This window comes from Oncorhynchus mykiss, chromosome 11 (genome assembly GCF_013265735.2).
Source record: "Oncorhynchus mykiss isolate Arlee chromosome 11, USDA_OmykA_1.1, whole genome shotgun sequence".
In the NCBI taxonomy this organism is placed as follows: Eukaryota; Metazoa; Chordata; class Actinopteri; order Salmoniformes; family Salmonidae; genus Oncorhynchus; species Oncorhynchus mykiss.
The window spans coordinates 4,900,463-4,920,462 of NC_048575.1; the positions used below are offsets into that span (position 1 = coordinate 4,900,463).

At 40.8% G+C, this 20,000-nt stretch overlaps 1 protein-coding gene across 19 annotated transcripts in view; it reads left to right on the forward strand.

The window, feature by feature from the left end:
- eya1 (EYA transcriptional coactivator and phosphatase 1) overlaps positions 1 to 20,000 on the forward strand; it is a 136,441-nt gene that overhangs the window by 80,718 nt on the left and 35,723 nt on the right. For all 19 annotated transcript variants that reach the window (XM_036934677.1, XM_036934676.1, XM_036934682.1 and 16 more), the window contains one exon: positions 4,270 to 4,359. In XM_036934677.1, coding sequence (XP_036790572.1) covers positions 4,270 to 4,359 — 90 coding nt within the window. The remainder of the gene's footprint in view (positions 1 to 4,269; positions 4,360 to 20,000) is intronic.

Below are 20,000 nucleotides of genomic sequence, written 5' to 3' on the forward strand. Positions count from 1 at the left end.
GAGAGAGAGAGAGAGAGAGAGAGAGAGAGAGAAAGAGAGAGAGAGAGAGAGAGAGAGAGAGAGAGAAAGAGAGAGAGAGAGAGAGAGAGAGAGAGAGAGAGAGAGAGAGAGAGAGAGAGAAAGAGAGAGAGAGAGAGAGAGAGAGAGAGAGAGAGAGAGAGAGAGAGAGAGAGAGAGAAAGAGAGAGAGAGAGAGAGAGAGAGAGAGAGAGAGAGAGAGAGAGAGAGAGAAACTTAAAGGAATATAATATTTCCCTGTGGCTTTTTTTACCAAGACACTGGTGAAAATGTAGAAAATGATGTATGTATTTTAGGCGACGTATTCAGTGAACAGTAAACCGTGCGACAACGTGGTTGTCCACTAGTGGATTAAAGACAGGACACGGATAAACACGACGACCGTTCGACGACCGTTTCGTCAGAAACAGATGCAGCTTTTGAGAAAGACTGATTATTATTAAGGTTGAAAACCTTTTTAAATGAATAGTGTAGGACAGGCACCTACCGTTAGATATTAGAATCATATATATTGATGCTTCTGGGAAACACTTTCATCTGTTTTCCTTTTTTGCTGTTGTGATAATGCATTTTTCTCCCCTCAATTTGTCTGGAGATGCATTGCATTCGTTGCTGTCTGGTTTGAAAGGGGGGGGGGGGAGCCCATTGTCACTGGTTCATTAACTATTTAGAGCCCAGGTCTCTCTTCTTCTCTCCGTATTATCTTACAGACAGACAGGGCCATCCATATCCCCGTTACAGACAATATTACATTACAGAGGCGGAAAGAGAGGGGGAGAGAAAAAAAATAACACAATTTAGAATTAAGTGAAAAAAAATTGCAATTATGTCTTTCATGTGGTGTATCAATATTATTTTGGCTTGAGAAGCACTCAGCTAATATACAAATGTATTTTTTTGGAGGATAGAGGTATTCCGTTTTTTTTTTTTTTGTGACTCATTATCTTGATTACAAAAAATAACACAATTAAATGATCTAACAATTTATTTTGGGGGGTAATTGTTAGATCAAATAACTATTCACATTATGTTAAGTTTATCCAATGGTTTAGAAGCTTGGGAAACTTCAGGGTGTGTGTGTGTGTGTGTGTGTGTGTGTGTGTGTGTGTGTGTGTGTGTGTGTGTGTGTGTGTGTGTGTGTGTGTGTGTGTGTGCGTGCGCGCGCTTCTACTTTACTGCAGCCAGCTAGATGACGCACCAATACAAGTATGTTTAGAATGGAGTTTTTACGATAAGGTTACGACCCTGTCTTCGTCTCTATCGTTCACCCGCATCTAAGACGAGTTGCGCTGTTACTACATTAATGAAACTCTCCCTCCTCTCTGCCTGGCCGTTCTGGAGGCTATTCTAGTCCCTCTGTAAGGTCGTGAACAAAAGCAGAACTTTCTTTTAGATCTCTAGAATTTCTTCTCCTCTTTATGAGGTCGTTGTGTTCTGGAATGTAGGAGAATTCCAAAGGTGTAAAAGTGTCGATAGGTAGACAGAGACAAATCATCAGTGGAAGTTTTTCAATCCAAAATGCTATACATTTTCAGAAATGTTGGTAAATTAGGTTTTATTGTTTAAAGAAATTATGAAAAAGATTGGTGTGTTTTAAAAATAAATCTAATCATGGCATGGGCGTTGTTCAATGACCGACATGTATTTTGTTTAAAATCTATCACTTTAATGGTTTCATTTTCAAAGAGAAAAAAAAAAAATGTTTTGTAGGAAAATGCTATATATGCTATTTAGGTATCCTGTGTGGCGCAGCGGTCTAAGGCACTGAGCGGGAGTCCCATAGGGCAGAGCACAACTGGCCCAGCAGCGTCCGGGTTAGGGGAGGATTTGGCCGGGGTAGGCTGTTATTGTAAAATAAGAATTTGTTCTTTAACTGACTTGCCCAGTTAAATAAAGGTTAAATAAAACATAACATAAATCTGCCTCATTCTCAGATAAATAATTACAGATAGGTTTCACACAGTGCAGTGTAATAAAACACGACTTTTTAATAAATAGCTGTACAACTGATGTGTTTGTGAAATAAATAATAAAAAAATAAAAATAATAACTTAATTCAGTAATATGTGATCTGTATGTAAAACATTTACCTTTGACATTTTAGTCATTTACCAAATGCTCTTATCCAGAGTGACTTACAGTAATTATCTTTAGATAGCTAGGTGAGACAACCGCATATCACAGGCAAATATACAGGATCAAATATACAGAATCAAATGTACAGGATCAAATATACAGGATCAAATGTACAGGATCAAATATACAGGATCAAATATACAGGATCAAATATACAGGATCAAATATACAGGATCAAATATACAAGATTAAATATACAAGATTAAATAAACAGGATCAAATATACAGGATCAAATATACAGGATCAAATATACAGGATCAAATATACAAGATTAAATATACAAGATTAAATATACAGGATCAAATATACAGGATCAAATATACAGGATCAAATATACAGGATCAAATATACAGGATCAAATATACAAGATTAAATATACAGGATCAAATATACAGGATCAAATATACAGGATCAAATATACAGGATCAAATATACAGGATCAAATATACGGGATCAAATATACAGGATCAAATATACAGGATCAAATATACAGGATCAAATATACAGGATCAAATATACAGGATCAAATATACAGGATCAAATATACAGGATCAAATATACAGGATCAAATTTACAGGATCAAATATACAGGATCAAATATACAGGATCAAATATACAGGATCAAATATACAGGATCAAATATACAGGATCAAATATACAGGACCAAATTTACAGGATCAAATATACAGGATCAAATATACAGGATCAAATATACAGGATCAAATATACAGGATCAAATATACAGGATCAAATATACAGGATCAAATTTACAGGATCAAATATACAGGATCAAATATACAGGATCAAATATACAGGATCAAATATACAGGATCAAATATACAGGATCAAATATACAGGATCAAATATACAGGATCAAATTTACAGGATCAAATATACAGGATCAAATATACAGGATCAAATATACAGGATCAAATATACAGGATCAAATATACAGGATCAAATTTACAGGATCAAATATACAGGATCAAATATACAGGATCAAATATACAGGATCAAATATACAGGATCAAATATACAGGATCAAATATACAGGATCAAATATACAGGATCAAATATACAGGATCAAATTTACAGGATCAAATATACAGGATCAAATATACAGGATCAAATATACAGGATCAAATATACAGGATCAAATATACAGGATCAAATATACAGGATCAAATATACAGGATCAAATATACAGGATCAAATATACAGGATCAAATATACAGGATCAAATTTACAGGATCAAATATACAGGATCAAATATACAGGATCAAATATACAGGATCAAATATACAGGATCAAATTTACAGGATCAAATATACAGGATCAAATATACAGGATCAAATATACAGGATCAAATATACAGGATCAAATATACAGGATCAAATATACAGGATCAAATATACAGGATCAAATATACAGGATCAAATTTACAGGATCAAATATACAGGATCAAATATACAGGATCAAATATACAGGATCAAATATACAGGATCAAATATACAGGATCAAATATACAGGATCAAATATACAGGATCAAATATACAGGATCAAATATACAGGATCAAATATACAGGATCAAATGTACAGGATCAAATATACAGGATCAAATATACAGGATCAAATATACAGGATCAAATATACAGGATCAAATGTACAGGATCAAATATACAGGATCAAATATACAGGATCAAATATACAGGATCAAATATACAGGATCAAATATACAGGATCAAATATACAGGATCAAATATACAGGATCAAATTGATATTTTGGTTTGGAAATAAACTCTTCGGTTATTAATGATAATGTCTAAATCAACATGTAATGCTCAGTAACTGTTTGCGCGCGTGTGTGTCTGTGTCTGTGTCTGTGTCTGTGTGTGTGTGTCTGTGTCTGTGTGTGTCTGTGTGTGGACCGGTCAACATACAACACCAATGATTACACAATAACACACAACAAGGACACACAGACACTGATTGAAAAGCAGCACATCGTCAACGCATCAATCTATGTTATTTACGAAGAAGCTGTACGTTTACATATCTGATGATCGTTGGTATATGTTGTATTATTTGACGTGATGTGTTGATGTTATTCTCCAGGATCCCCCGACGTCTGTGTCACTGGGACTGAGGATGGAGGAGATGATCTTTAACTTGGCAGACTCTCACTTATTCTTCAACGACTTGGAGGTACGTGGCAGAGTCTCTCTTTTATTGTATTCTATACCTCTGAGCGTTTTGTCCCCTTTCTCTTGTTCTCTCTTCCTTTAAAACCCCTCAGACCCATTTATATTCCAGAGAACTGACCTATAAGAGGACCCGGTCGCTCTTTCTACTCGCTAGACACATCCACGCCCACACACCTCCCTCTCCTCCACCTCCTCCTCCCCATCCTCCTCCTCCACCCCTCCCTCTTTTCCTCCTCCTCCACCTTCTCCTCCACCTCCTCCTCCACCTTCTCCTCCTCCTCCTCCTCCACCTCCTCCTCCTCCTCCTCCTCCTCCTCCACCTCCTCCTCCTCCTCCTCCTCCTCCCCCTCCTCCTCCTCCTCCTCCTCCTCCTCCCCCTCCCTCTCAACATGAGTATATACATTACAATACATTACATTACAGACTACAGACCAGGTCCATCAGTAGTGTAGACATTACATTACATTACATTACAGACTACAGACCAGGTCCATCAGTAGTGTAGACATTACATTACAGACTACAGACCAGGTCCATCAGTAGTGTAGACATTACATTACATTACAGACTACAGACCAGGTCCATCAGTAGTGTAGACATGACATTACAGACTACAGACCAGGTCCATCAGTAGTGTAGACATTACATTACATTACATTACAGACTACAGACCAGGTCCATCAGTAGTGTAGACATTACATTACATTACATTACAGACTACAGACCAGGTCCATCAGTAGTGTAGACAATACATTACATTACATTACAGACTACAGACCAGGTCCATCAGTAGTGTAGACATGACATTACATTACAGACTACAGACCAGGTCCATCAGTAGTGTAGACATTACATTACATTACAGACTACAGACCAGGTCCATCAGTAGTGTAGACATGACATTACATTACAGACTACAGACCAGGTCCATCAGTAGTGTAGACATTACATTACATTACAGACTACAGACCAGGTCCATCAGTAGTGTAGACATTACATTACATTACAGACTACAGACCAGGTCCATCAGTAGTGTAGACAATACATTACATTACATTACAGACTACAGACCAGGTCCATCAGTAGTGTAGACATGACATTACATTACAGACTACAGACCAGGTCCATCAGTAGTGTAGACATTACATTACATTACATTACAGACTACAGACCAGGTCCATCAGTAGTGTAGACATTACATTACAGACTACAGACCAGGTCCATCAGTAGTGTAGACATTACATTACAGACTACAGACCAGGTCCATCAGTAGTGTAGACAATACATTACATTACATTACAGACTACAGACCAGGTCCATCAGTAGTGTAGACAATACATTACATTACATTACAGACTACAGACCAGGTCCATCAGTAGTGTAGACATTACATTACATTACATTACAGACTACAGACCAGGTCCATCAGTAGTGTAGACAATACATTACATTACAGACTACAGACCAGGTCCATCAGTAGTGTAGACAATACATTACATTACATTACAGACTACAGACCAGGTCCATCAGTAGTGTAGACATTACATTACATTACATTACAGACTACAGACCAGGTCCATCAGTAGTGTAGACATTACATTACAGACTACAGACCAGGTCCATCAGTAGTGTAGACATTACATTACATTACAGACTACAGACCAGGTCCATCAGTAGTGTAGACATTACATTACATTACAGACTACAGACCAGGTCCATCAGTAGTGTAGACATGACATTACATTACAGACTACAGACCAGGTCCATCAGTAGTGTAGACAATACATTACATTACATTACAGACTACAGACCAGGTCCATCAGTAGTGTAGACAATACATTACATTACATTACAGACTACAGACCAGGTCCATCAGTAGTGTAGACATTACATTACATTACAGACTACAGACCAGGTCCATCAGTAGTGTAGACATGACATTACATTACAGACTACAGACTACAGACCAGGTCCATCAGTAGTGTAGACATTACATTACATTACAGACTACAGACTACAGACCAGGTCCATCAGTAGTGTAGACATTACATTACATTACATTACAGACTACAGACCAGGTCCATCAGTAGTGTAGACATTACATTACAGACTACAGACCAGGTCCATCAGTAGTGTAGACAATACATTACATTACAGACTACAGACCAGGTCCATCAGTAGTGTAGACATTACATTACATTACATTACAGACTACAGACCAGGTCCATTAAAGTTTTAGCTTAAGCATCAACAACCATTTAATAGCGGGGAGCCAATTGAGCCCAGTTCTCAGTTACCAGGCCCAAGGGACACTATGAATTTTACATGTGCTGTGAGTCTCTCGGTCTGTCATCATTCCTGGGCCGGTCGGGAGCACTCGCTCCTGACCGACCCCTCTTCTCTCCCATAGCAACTGAGGAAATTTTTCTCTAGTGTTTCTCTCTCTACATCTCCTCTCCTCTGCTCCCCTCCTCTCCTCTCCCTCTCTCTACATCTCCTCTCCTCTGCTCCCCTCCTCTCCTCTCCCCCTCTCTAAATCTCCTCTCCTCTGCTCCCCTCTCTCTCCTCTCCTCTCTCTACATCTCTCCTCTACTCCCCTCTCTCTCTCCTCTCCTCTTTCTACATCTCTCCTCTCTCTACATCTCTCCTCTGCACCCCTCTCTCTTCTCTGCTCTTCCTCTCTCTACATCTCCTCTCATCTCTATATATCTCTCCTCTACTCCCCTCTCTCTCATCTCCTCTTCCTCTCTCTACTGTCCTCTCTCTACATCTCTCCTCTGCTCCCCTCTCTCTCCTCTCCTCTCTCTACATCTCTCCTCTACTCCCCCTCTCTCCTCTCCTCTCCCCTCTCTACTGTCCTCTCTCTACATCTCCTCTCCTCTCCCCTCTCTACTGTCCTCTCTCTACATCTCCTCTCCTCTCCCCTCTCTACTGTCCTCTCTCTACATCTCCTCTCCTCTCCCCTCTCTACTGTCCTCTCTCTACATCTCCTCTCCTCTCCCCTCTCTACTGTCCTCTCTCTACATCTCCTCTCCTCTCCCCTCTCTACTGTCCTCTCTCTACATCTCCTCTCCTCTCCCCTCTCTACTGTCCTCTCTCTACATCTCCTCTCCTCTCCCCTCTCTACTGTCCACTCTCTACATCTCCTCTCCTCTCCCCTCTCTACTGTCCTCTCTCTACATCTCCTCTCCTCTCCTCTCTCTACTGTCCTCTATCTGCATCTCTCCTCTACTCCCCTCTCTCTCCTCTCCTCTCTATCCTCCCCTCTCTCTCCTCTCCTCTTCCTCTCTCTACTGTCCTCTCTCTACATCTCCTCTCCCTCTCCTCTTCTCTCCCTGCCTGTCTCTCTCCCTCTATCTTTCTCTGGGCCGGTGAATTTGACACCCGTGACCCAGGTCTTTCCGTTGGCTCTGGTCAACAGTAGTGCACTATGTAGGGAATAGGGTACCGTTTGGGACCGAGCCTCAGTGTTCTACTCCCGGCTGACCACCCCTCTCAGCAGAGGAAATGTTTGGTTTGATATTTAAGCCTGAAGAGAGTTGTGGCCGGTCTGCCAAACCGTATTAGTCACCAGCATGTTCTGGGGAAGAAAGAGAGGAAAAAGGGAGAGAGGGGAGAAAGAGAGGAAGATGAAGGGGTTGAGAGAGAGAGAGAGAGAGAGAGAGAGAGAGAGAGAGAGAGAGAGAGAGAGAGAGAGAGAGAGAGAGAGAGAGAGAGAGAGACAGAGAGAGAGAGAGAGAGAGAGAGAGAGAGACAGAGAGAGAGAGAGAGAGAGAGAGAGACAGAGAGAGTGAGAGAGAGAGAGTGAGAGAGAGAATGTTAAAATGTTTGTTTTCCCTCTGTCAGACAGCCAAAGGAGTAGAGTGACTGAGAGATTACAAACACAGTCGTCGTGATCAAAGTAATTGACTGCAATTGGCTGGTTAAATATTTCCTTATGCTTTCGCCCAATCACTACAATCCAGAAAAACTCCACTTTCTTTTCAATAGATGTGCCCCAATCATTTGCAAAAATGGCAGTTTGTAACAAAAGCTTCAATATGTTATTTCTTCCAACATCTGTCCTGTGTTTTGATTTTGTCAACAGTTTAACCGTTCGCTGCTTTATAAAATGGTTTTATATGTGCGATGCATATTTTCCTCTGATCTACCTCAACTAAGGACGTTATGACTTTTGGTTATGCCACTTTAAAGTCCCTGAGTTTTTCCAGTTTTTAAATCTAGAATAGAAAATAACATGCTAATTTTCATCTCCCATCTCCAACATCTACCTGTTGATACGCCTGTTTCCCCATGGTTATCATCAACGTAGGCCCCTGCAGTGGGAGTGTTAATGCCCTGTGTACCACCCAAATGACACCCTTTTTGACCTAGATAGTTTGTGTGTATATGTTGATATGTCTTTTTTTATGTAAGTTCTGTCCTTGAGCTGTTCTTGTCTATTGATGTTCTGTATTATGTCATTCTGCATTATTTTTTTGTGTTCTGTGTTCTGTGTTCTGTGTTCTGTGTTCTGTGTTCTGTGTTTTGTGTTCTGTGTTTTGTGTTTTGTGTTCTGTGTTCTGTGTTTTGTGTTCTGTGTTTTGTGTTCTGTGTTCTGTGTTCTGTGTTCTGTGTTCTGTGTTTTGTGTTTTGTGTTCTGTGTTCTGTGTTCTGTGTTCTGTGTTTTGTGTTTTGTGTTTTGTGTTCTGTGTTCTGTGTTCTGTGTTCTGTGTTTTGTGTTTTGTGTTCTGTGTTCTGTGTTCTGTGTTCTGTGTTTTGTGTTTTGTGTTCTGTGTTCTGTGTTTTGTGTTCTGTGTTTTGTTTTCTGTGTTCTGTATTATATCATTCTGCATTATTTTTTGTGTTCTGTGTTCTGTGTTTTGTGTTCTGTGTTTTGTGTTTTGTGTTTTGTGTTCTGTGTTCTGTGTTCTGTGTTCTGTGTTCTGTGTTTTGTGTTCTGTGTTCTGTGTTTTGTGTTCTGTGTTTTGTGTTTTGTGTTTTGTTTTCTGTATTATGTCATTCTGCATTATTTTTTGTGTTCTGTGTTCTGTGTTTTGTGTTTTGTGTTCTGTGTTTTGTGTTTTGTGTTTTGTTTTCTGTATTATGTCATTCTGCATTATTTTTTGTGTTCTGTGTTCTATGTTCTGTGTTCTGTGTTCTGTGTTTTGTGTTCTGTGTTTTGTGTTTTGTGTTCTGTGTTCTGTGTTTTGTGTTCTGTGTTTTGTGTTTTGTGTTTTGTTTTCTGTATTATGTCATTCTGCATTATTTTTTGTGTTCTGTGTTCTGTGTTTTGTGTTTTGTGTTCTGTGTTTTGTGTTTTGTGTTTTGTTTTCTGTATTATGTCATTCTGCATTATTTTTTGTGTTCTGTGTTCTATGTTCTGTGTTCTGTGTTCTGTGTTTTGTGTTCTGTGTTTTGTGTTTTGTGTTCTGTGTTCTGTGTTCTGTGTTTTGTGTTCTGTGTTCTGTGTTCTGTATTATATCATTCTGCATTATTTTTTGTGTTCTGTGTTCTGTGTTTTGTGTTCTGTGTTCTGTGTTCTGTGTTCTGTGTTCTGTGTTCTGTGTTTTGTGTTTTGTGTTCTGTGTTCTGTGTTCTGTGTTTTGTGTTCTGTGTTCTGTGTTTTGTGTTCTGTGTTCTGTGTTTTGTGTTCTGTGTTCTGTGTTTTGTGTTTTGTGTTTTGTGTTCTGTGTTCTGTGTTTTGTGTTCTGTGTTTTGTGTTTTGTGTTCTGTGTTCTGTGTTTTGTGTTCTGTGTTCTGTGTTCTGTGTTTTGTGTTCTGTGTTTTGTGTTCTGTGTTCTGTGTTCTGTGTTTTGTGTTCTGTGTTTTGTGTTCTGTGTTCTGTGTTCTGTGTTTTGTGTTTTGTGTTTTGTGTTCTGTGTTCTGTGTTCTGTGTTCTGTGTTTTGTTTTCTGTGTTCTGTGTTCTGTGTTCTGTGTTCTGTGTTTTGTGTTTTGTGTTCTGTGTTCTGTGTTCTGTGTTCTGTGTTTTGTGTTTTGTGTTCTGTGTTCTGTGTTCTGTATTATGTCATTCTGCATTATTTTTTGTGTTCTGTGTTCTGTGTTCTGTGTTCTGTGTTTTGTGTTCTGTGTTCTGTGTTCTGTGTTCTGTGTTCTGTGTTTTGTGTTCTGTGTTCTGTGTTCTGTGTTTTGTGTTCTGTGTTTTGTGTTCTGTGTTCTGTGTTCTGTGTTCTGTGTTCTGTGTTTTGTGTTCTGTGTTCTGTGTTCTGTGTTATGTGTTCTGTGTTCTGTGTTCTGTGTTCTGTGTGGAACCCCAGGAAGAGTAGCTGCTGCTTTTGCAACAGCTAATGGGGATCCTAATAAAATACCAAATACCAAATATTCCCTATTTAGTGCAGTACTTTATACCCTGCCCGGGGACTGCGGTTGAAAATTAGCCGGCTGGCTGAAACCGGCACTTTTACTGAAACCTTGATTGATGTGCACTGTCCCTGTAAAAAGTAAACTCAAACTTTGGATACTGTAAATGCCCTGGTAAAAAGTAGTGCACGATATAGTAAATGGGCTCTGGTCAAAAGTAGTGCACTATATAGTAAATGGGCTCTAGTCAAAAGTAGTGCACTATATAGTAAATGGGCTCTGGTCAAAAGTAGTGCACAATATAGTAAATGGGCTCTGGTCAAAAGTAGTGCACAATATAGTAAATGGGCTCTGGTCAAAAGTAGTGCACGATATAGTAAATGGGCTCTGGTCAAAAGTAGTGCACTATATAGGGAATAATTTGCCATTTGGGATTGTTCCTGTGAGTTGTCACAGCGAGGCCTGCATGACGTTTCCTCTTTCTTTCACTCTGATTTAAAAACAGCTGTAGCTAAATAGAGGTCCACTAGAAATCCCAGATAACCAGCCAGACAGCAGATAACCAGGCAGCCAGACAGCAGATAACCAAGCAGCCAGACAGCAGATAACCAGGCAGCTAGACAGCAGATAACCAGGCAGCTAGACAGCAGATAACCAGGCAGACAGCAGATAACCAGGCAGCTAGACAGCAGATAACCAGGCAGACAGCAGATAACCAGGCAGCCAGACAGCAGATAACCAAGCAGCCAGACAGCAGATAACCAGGCAGCTAGACAGCAGATAACCAGGCAGCCAGACAGCAGATAACCAAGCAGCCAGACAGCAGATAACCAAGTAGCAGATAACCAAGTAGCAGATAACCAGGCAGCAGATAACCAAGTAGCAGATAACCAAGTAGCAGATAACCAAGTAGCAGCTAACCAAGTAGCAGATAACCAAGTAGCAGCTAACCAAGTAGCAGCTAACCAAGTAGCAGATAACCAGGCAGCAGATAACCAAGTAGAAGATAACCAAGTAGCATATAACCAAGCAGCAGATAACCAAGTAGCAGCTAACCAAGTAGAGGCTAACCAGGCAGCAGATAACCAAGTAGCAGCTAACCAAGTAGAAGATAACCAAGTAGAGACTATTGGTGCAATGTCTATGTGTGGTGTATTAGAGAGACTATTGGTGCAATGTCTATGTGTGGTGTATTAAAGATACTATTGGTGCTGTGTCTCTGTGTGGTGTATTAGAGAGACTATTAGTGCTGTGTCTCTGTGTGGTGTATTAGAGATGCTATTGGTGCTGTGTCTCTGTGTGGTGTATTAGAGATGCTATTGGTGCTGTGTCTCTGTGTGGTGTAATAGAGAGGCTATTGGTGCTGTGTCTCTGTGTGGTGTATTAGAGAGACTATTAGTGCTGTGTCTCTGTGTGGTGTATTAGAGTTACTATTGGTGCTGTGTCTCTGTGTGGTGTATTAGAGAGACTATTGGTGCTGTGTCTCTGTGTGGTGTATTAGAGATACTATTGGTGCTGTGTCTCTGTGTGGTGTATTAGAGAGACTATTGGTGCTGTGTCTCTGTGTGGTGTATTAGAGATACTATTGGTGCTGTGTCTCTGTGTGGTGTATTAGAGATACTATTGGTGCTGTGTCTCTGTGTGGTGTATTAGAGAGACTATTGGTGCTGTGTCTCTGTGTGGTGTATTAGAGATACTATTGGTGCTGTGTCTCTGTGTGGTGTATTAGAGAGACTATTAGTGCTGTGTCTCTGTGTGGTGTATTAGAGATACTATTGGTGCTGTGTCTCTGTGTGGTGTATTAGAGAGACTATTGGTGCTGTGTCTCTGTGTGGTGTATTAGAGATACTATTGGTGCTGTGTCTCTGTGTGGTGTATTAGAGAGACTATTGGTGCTGTGTCTCTGTGTGGTGTATTAGAGATACTATTGGTGCAATGTCTCTGTGTGGTGTATTAGAGAGACTATTAGTGCTGTGTCTCTGTGTGGTGTATTAGAGATACTATTAGTGCTGTGTCTCTGTGTGGTGTATTAGAGAGACTATTAGTGCTGTGTCTCTGTGTGGTGTATTAGAGATACTATTGGTGCTGTGTCTCTGTGTGGTGTATTAGAGATACTATTGGTGCTGTGTCTCTGTGTGGTGTATTAGAGATACTATTGGTGCTGTGTCTCTGTGTGGTGTATTAGAGAGACTATTGGTGCAATGTCTTCTGTGTGGTGTATTAGAGATACTATTAGTGCTGTGTCTCTGTGTGGTGTATTAGAGATACTATTGGTGCTGTGTCTCTGTGTGGTGTATTAGAGAGACTATTGGTGCTGTGTCTCTGTGTGGTGTATTAGAGAGACTATTGGTGCTGTGTCTCTGTGTGGTGTATTAGAGATACTATTGGTGCTGTGTCTCTGTGTGGTGTATTAGAGAGACTATTGGTGCTGTGTCTCTGTGTGGTGTATTAGAGATACTATTGGTGCTGTGTCTCTGTGTGGTGTATTAGAGAGACTATTGGTGCAATGTCTTCTGTGTGGTGTATTAGAGAGACTATTGGTGCTGTGTCTCTGTGTGGTGTATTAGAGAGACTATTGGTGCTGTGTCTCTGTGTGGTGTATTAGAGATACTATTGGTGCTGTGTCTCTGTGTGGTGTATTAGAGAGACTATTGGTGCTGTGTCTCTGTGTGGTGTATTAGAGATACTATTGGTGCTGTGTCTCTGTGTGGTGTATTAGAGAGGCTATTGGTGCTGTGTCTCTGTGTGGTGTATTAGAGAGACTATTGGTGCTGTGTCTCTGTGTGGTGTATTAGAGATACTATTGGTGCTGTGTCTCTGTGTGGTGTATTAGAGAGACTATTGGTGCTGTGTCTCTGTGTGGTGTATTAGAGAGACTATTGGTGCTGTGTCTCTGTGTGGTGTATTAGAGATACTATTGGTGCTGTGTCTCTGTGTGGTGTATTAGAGATACTATTGGTGCTGTGTCTCTGTGTGGTGTATTAGAGATACTATTGGTGCTGTGTCTCTGTGTGGTGTATTAGAGAGACTATTGGTGCTGTGTCTCTGTGTGGTGTATTAGAGATGCTATTGGTGCTGTGTCTCTGTGTGGTGTATTAGAGATGCTATTGGTGCTGTGTCTCTGTGTGGTGTATTAGAGAGACTATTGGTGCAATGTCTTCTGTGTGGTGTATTAGAGAGGCTATTGGTGCTGTGTCTCTGTGTGGTGTATTAGAGAGACTATTGGTGCTGTGTCTCTGTGTGGTGTATTAGAGATACTATTGGTGCTGTGTCTCTGTGTGGTGTATTAGAGAGACTATTGGTGCTGTGTCTCTGTGTGGTGTATTAGAGATACTATTGGTGCTGTGTCTCTGTGTGGTGTATTAGAGAGACTATTGGTGCTGTGTCTCTGTGTGGTGTATTAGAGATACTATTGGTGCTGTGTCTCTGTGTGGTGTATTAGAGATACTATTGGTGCTGTGTCTCTGTGTGGTGTATTAGAGATACTATTGGTGCTGTGTCTCTGTGTGGTGTATTAGAGAGACTATTGGTGCTGTGTCTCTGTGTGGTGTATTAGAGAGACTATTGGTGCTATGTCTCTGTGTGGTGTATTAGAGATACTATTGGTGCTGTGTCTCTGTGTGGTGTATTAGAGAGACTATTGGTGCTGTGTCTCTGTGTGGTGTATTAGAGATACTATTGGTGCTGTGTCTCTGTGTGGTGTATTAGAGAGACTATTGGTGCTGTGTCTCTGTGTGGTGTATTAGAGATACTATTGGTGCAATGTCTTCTGTGTGGTGTATTAGAGAGACTATTGGTGCTGTGTCTCTGTGTGGTGTATTAGAGAGTCTATTGGTGCTGTGTCTCTGTGTGGTGTATTAGAGAGACTATTAGTGCTGTGTCTCTGTGTGGTGCATTAGAGAGACTGTTAGTGCATTGTCTCCTGTGTGGTGTATTAGAGAGGCTATTGGTGCTGTGTCTCTGTGTGGTGTATTAGAGAGACTATTGGTGCATTGTCTCCTTTGTGGTGTGTTAGAGAGTCTATTGGAGAGGTGTGTCCCTGATGGTAATGCTAACTGTTGGGTATGTGGGAACCAGGGGCCTCTCTGGGCCTAATCTAGCCCTCTGCTCTGCCCTCTCAGTGGGGTACCAACCTGCTGTCTCCCCCTCCCTGGATGAGAAAACAACCCGGCCCTCCCGTCTAGACTACAGAGGCCATGAGGGCAAACCACTCAGAGAGAGCGAGAGAGAGGGGGACAGAGAGAGACAGAGAGATTGAGTTAGGAGGGGGGAGAGAGACTTTTGTGAGTGTAATGTTTACTGTTATTGTCTGGTTGTTTATTTCAATTTGGTTTATTATCTATTCCATATGCTTTGGCAATGTTAACACATTTCCAAATAAATCCTTTGAATTCAAAAAGAGAGAGGGAGACAGTGAGAGAGAGAGAGAGAGAGAGAGTGACAGAGAGAGAGAGAGAGAGAGAGCGAGAGAGAGAGAGAGAGAGAGAGAGAGAGAGAGAGAGAGAGAGAGAGGGAAAGAGAGAGGGAGACAGTGAGAGAGAGAGAACGAGAGGGAAAGAGCTTGATACTGTAAACCCTGATACTGTAAACCCTGATACTGTAAACCTTGATACTGTAAACCTTGATACTGTAAACCCTGATACTGTAAACCCTGATACTGTAAACCTTGATACTGTAAACCTTGATACTGTAAACCCTGATACTGTAAACCTTGATACTGTAAACCTTGATACTGTAAACCCTGATACTGTAAACCCTGATACTGTAAACCTTGATACTGTAAACCTTGATACTGTAAACCCTGATACTGTAAACCTTGATACTGTAAACCTTGATACTGTAAACCCTGATACTGTAAACCCTGATACTGTAAACCCTGATACTGTAAACCTTGATATTGTAAACCTTGATACTGTAAACCCTGATACTGTAAACCCTGATACTGTAAACCTTGATACTGTAAACCCTGATACTATAAACCCTGATACTGTAAACCTTGATACGGTAAACCCTGATACTGTAAACCCTGATACTGTAAAAGTGGGTTATTTTATAGCTCCCAGACTGCGGTGTGAGAGTTAAAATATTCTCCACACACACACACACACACACACACACACACACACACACACACACACAGACAGACAGACAGACAGACAGACAGACAGACAGACAGACAGACAGACAGACAGACAGACAGACTCCCTCCTGAGCCAGCTTTATTAGTCAAAGGTGGAAAAGGGACTCATGTACACTGTGTTCTGCTCCTATGTGAATGAATTAGACAACGCTCCAACAAGAGGCCTCATGTCATTTATGATAGTGTGGATGTTACTGGTCAATTCATTTCATTCAAGTTTTACTGTGGTGAGGTTTCACTTTTGTCTTCTGTTTTCTGTGTTCTGTCCTATGTGTTCTGTTTTATGTGTTCTGTCCTATGTGTTCTGTCCTATGTGTTCTGTTTTATGTGTTCTGTCCTATGTGTTCTGTGTTATGTGTTCTGTCCTATGTGTTCTGTTTTATGTGTTCTGTCCTATGTGTTCTGTTTTATGTGTTCTGTCCTATGTGTTCTGTCCTATGTGTTCTGTCTTATGTGTTCTGTCCTATGTGTTCTGTTTTATGTGTTCTGTTTCATGTGTTCTGTCCTATGTGTTCTGTTTTATGTGTTCTGTCCTGTGTGTTCTGTTTTATGTGTTCTGTTTTATGTGTTCTGTCCTATGTGTTCTGTCCTATGTGTTCTGTTTTATGTGTTCTGTCCTATGTGTTCTGTCCTATGTGTTCTGTTTTATGTGTTCTGTCCTATGTGTTCTGTCTTATGTGTTCTGTCCTATGTGTTCTGTTTTATGTGTTCTGTTTCATGTGTTCTGTCCTATGTGTTCTGTTTTATGTGTTCTGTCCTGTGTGTTCTGTTTTATGTGTTCTGTTTTATGTGTTCTGTCCTATGTGTTCTGTCCTATGTGTTCTGTGTTATGTGTTCTGTCCTATGTGTTCTGTCCTATGTGTTCTGTTTTGTGTGTTCTCTCCTATGTGTTCTGTCCTATGTGTTCTGTCTTATGTGTTCTGTCCTATGTGTTCTGTTTTATGTGTTCTGTTTCATGTGTTCTGTCCTATGTGTTCTGTTTTATGTGTTCTGTCCTGTGTGTTCTGTTTTATGTGTTCTGTTTTATGTGTTCTGTCCTATGTGTTCTGTCCTATGTGTTCTGTTTTATGTGTTCTGTCCTATGTGTTCTGTCCTATGTGTTCTGTTTTATGTGTTCTGTCCTATGTGTTCTGTTTTATGTGTTCTGTCCTATGTGTTCTGTCTTATGTGTTCTGTCCTATGTGTTCTGTTTTATGTGTTCTGTTTCATGTGTTCTGTCCTATGTGTTCTGTTTTATGTGTTCTGTCCTGTGTGTTCTGTTTTATGTGTTCTGTTTTATGTGTTAAAAATCCTACTATGTGATTTTCTGGATTTTTTTCCTCATTTTGTCTGTCATAGTTCAAGTGTACCTATGATGAAAATTACAGGCCTCTCTCATCTTTTTAAGTGGGAGACCTTGCACAATTGGTGGCTGACTAAATACTTTTTTTGCCCCACTGTATGTAGACACTTGCATGATGCTTTTGAAAAGTGGCAGGATTGCCCTGTACGATTTTATTTGTAGTTTTAAATACTTAAATGTCTACCTGTGGGTTTCTGTCTAGTCAACCATAGTGATCTGTCACTTATTTTCAGCGTTTCAGTCAATGAGAATTTTGTCTCTCCGGTTGGTTATCTCTCTTCCCTCTCTCTGTCTTCCTCCTCTCTCTCTCTCTTCCTCCTCTCTCCTCTCTCTCTCTCTCTCTCTCTCTCAATTCAGTTTCAATTTAAGGGGCTTTACTGACATAGGAGACATATGTTTACATTGCCAAAACAAGTGAAGTAGATAATAAACAAAAGTGAAATAAACAATAAAAATTAACAGGTGACATTAGTTCCAAGAGAATAAAGACATTTCAAATGTCATATTATGTCCATATCCAGTTATAGTACACAAGGGAAAATAAATAAGCATAAATATGGGTTGTATTTATAATGGTGTTTGTTCTTCGATAGTTGCCCTTTTCTCGTGGCAACAGGTCACAGATTATGCTGCTGTGATGGCACACTGTGGAATTTCACCCAATAGATATGGGAATTCTTTGTGGATCTGTGTAATCTGATGGAAATATGTGTTAAATGTGTATCTGATATGCTCTCTCTCTCTCTCTCTCTGTTAAGAGAGTAGGTATCTCTCTCTGTATGAATGGTGTGAGTTGATGATCAAGTAGGTATCTCTCTCTGTGTGAATGGTGTGAGTTGATGATAAAGTAGGTATCTCTCTCTGTATGAATGGTGTGAGTTGATGATAAAGTAGGTATCTCTCTCTGTGTGAATGGTGTGAGTTGATGATAAAGTAGGTATCTCTCTCTGTGTGAATGGTGTGAGTTGATGATAAAGTAGGTATCTCTCTCTGTGTGAATGGTGTGAGTTGATGATAAAGTAGGTATCTCTCTCTGTGTGAATGGTGTGAGTTGATGATAAAGTAGGTATCTCTCTCTGTGTGAATGGTGTGAGTTGATGATAAAGTAGGTATCTCTCTCTGTGTGAATGGTGTGAGTTGAACTCAGTATAAAAGGATGAATACCTGTGCTTTGTTTGGAGTGGCTGTTTGAATTCCGTGACTGTTCAAGCACCGGTTGTGGATTGGATCTGAAGAACTGCTCTTTGTTCCCTACATCCTGTCACTGACCCTCTAGGTAATCACCTCCCCCTCACCCCCACTCTAACCCCCTCCACTCCCAGCCAGGGGTACCTGTTGGTGGGAACTTAGAGAAGAGATTCGTGGGGGTCACGGAGGAGGACCACCACCCTCCCACACACACCCCTCCAGTCCCCCTTCTCTCCCTCAGATAGGGGGGGATGACAGGGGAGGGGTAGCGAAACAGCATTGAGAACCTGCGAACCATGGATGGGCCTTTTTCACATGGAATTAGCTTGTAAGGCGAGAAGGAATGCTCTCTGTGTGATGATGGCTGTTAGCTAGCCAGGTCTCTCTGTCATGACGTCTGTTAGCTAGCTAGCGCTCTCTCTATGTGTGATGTTGGCTGTTGGCTAGATGGCTCTCTCTGTGTGATGACGTCTGTTAATTAGCTAGCTCTGTCTCTGTGATGACGGCTGTTAGCTAGCTAGCGCTCTGTGTGATGACGGCTGTTAACTAGCTAGCTTTCTCTCTGTGAAGGTATGTTAGCTAACTAGCACTCTGTGTGATGACGGCTGTTAACTAGCTAGCTCTCTCTCTGTGATGGCAGCTGTTAGCTAACTAGCTCTCTGTGTGATGACGGCTGAGAGAGAGAACAGGGAACACAGAGAGAGTGGTAGAGAAAGAGTAGAAGGAGAAAGTGACAGAACAGAGAAGAGAGAGAGAAAACAGGGAAGAGAGAGCGGTAGAGCAAAGGGAGAAGGATTATATGATGAGAGAGAATGTTCCTGTTGTCAGTGACTCAAAGGATATTTTATAATACATGCAGCCATGGTTACCGAGAACATCTCTAAAAGGAGAACAAGAGGGTTATTCAGATAGGAGAAACTAGTATGGATGTTTTTACCAGCTGTGGTATGGTAGGGAGGGTCAATAATTTGGATATTTACATCCTGAGCATTGTGCACCTCTCTCTCTCTCTCTCTCTCTCTCTCTCTCTCTCTCTCTCATCCACCCTCACTCTCAATTCAATTCAAGGGGCTTTATTGGCATGGGAAACATGTGTTAACATTGCCAAAGCAAGTGAGGTAGATAATATACAAAAGGGAAATAAACAATCAAAATTAACAGTAAACATTACACACACAGAAGTCTCAAGAGAATAAAGACATTACAAATGTCATAGTATATGTGTTGTAACGATGTACAAATGGTTAAAGTACACAAGGGAAAATAAATAAGCATAAATATGGGTTGTATTTACAATGGTGTTTGTTCTTCACTGGTTGCCCTTTTCTTGTGGCAACAGGTCACAAATCTTTCTCTCTCTCTAGCAATCTATCTCTCTCTCACCCTCACTCTCTTTTCTCTCTCTCTCTCTAGCAATCTCTCTCTCACCTTCTTGTCCTCTGTCTGTCTGCCCCCACCACCCACCCCCCTGTTTGGGGAAGTCTCTTTCTTCTCCTCTGGCCTACAGGAAGACTCAGTCGCTCTCTGCTGATTGCTTCATGACAGACGCCAGAGGAACAAAGAGGCCTCTAATACCTTCCTCCTCTATAATGAAAATGTTTCAGCAGGACAGGAGAGAGAGAGGGGAGGTGGGGGGGAGGCAGAGAGAGAGGGGGGGAGGAACAGAGAGAG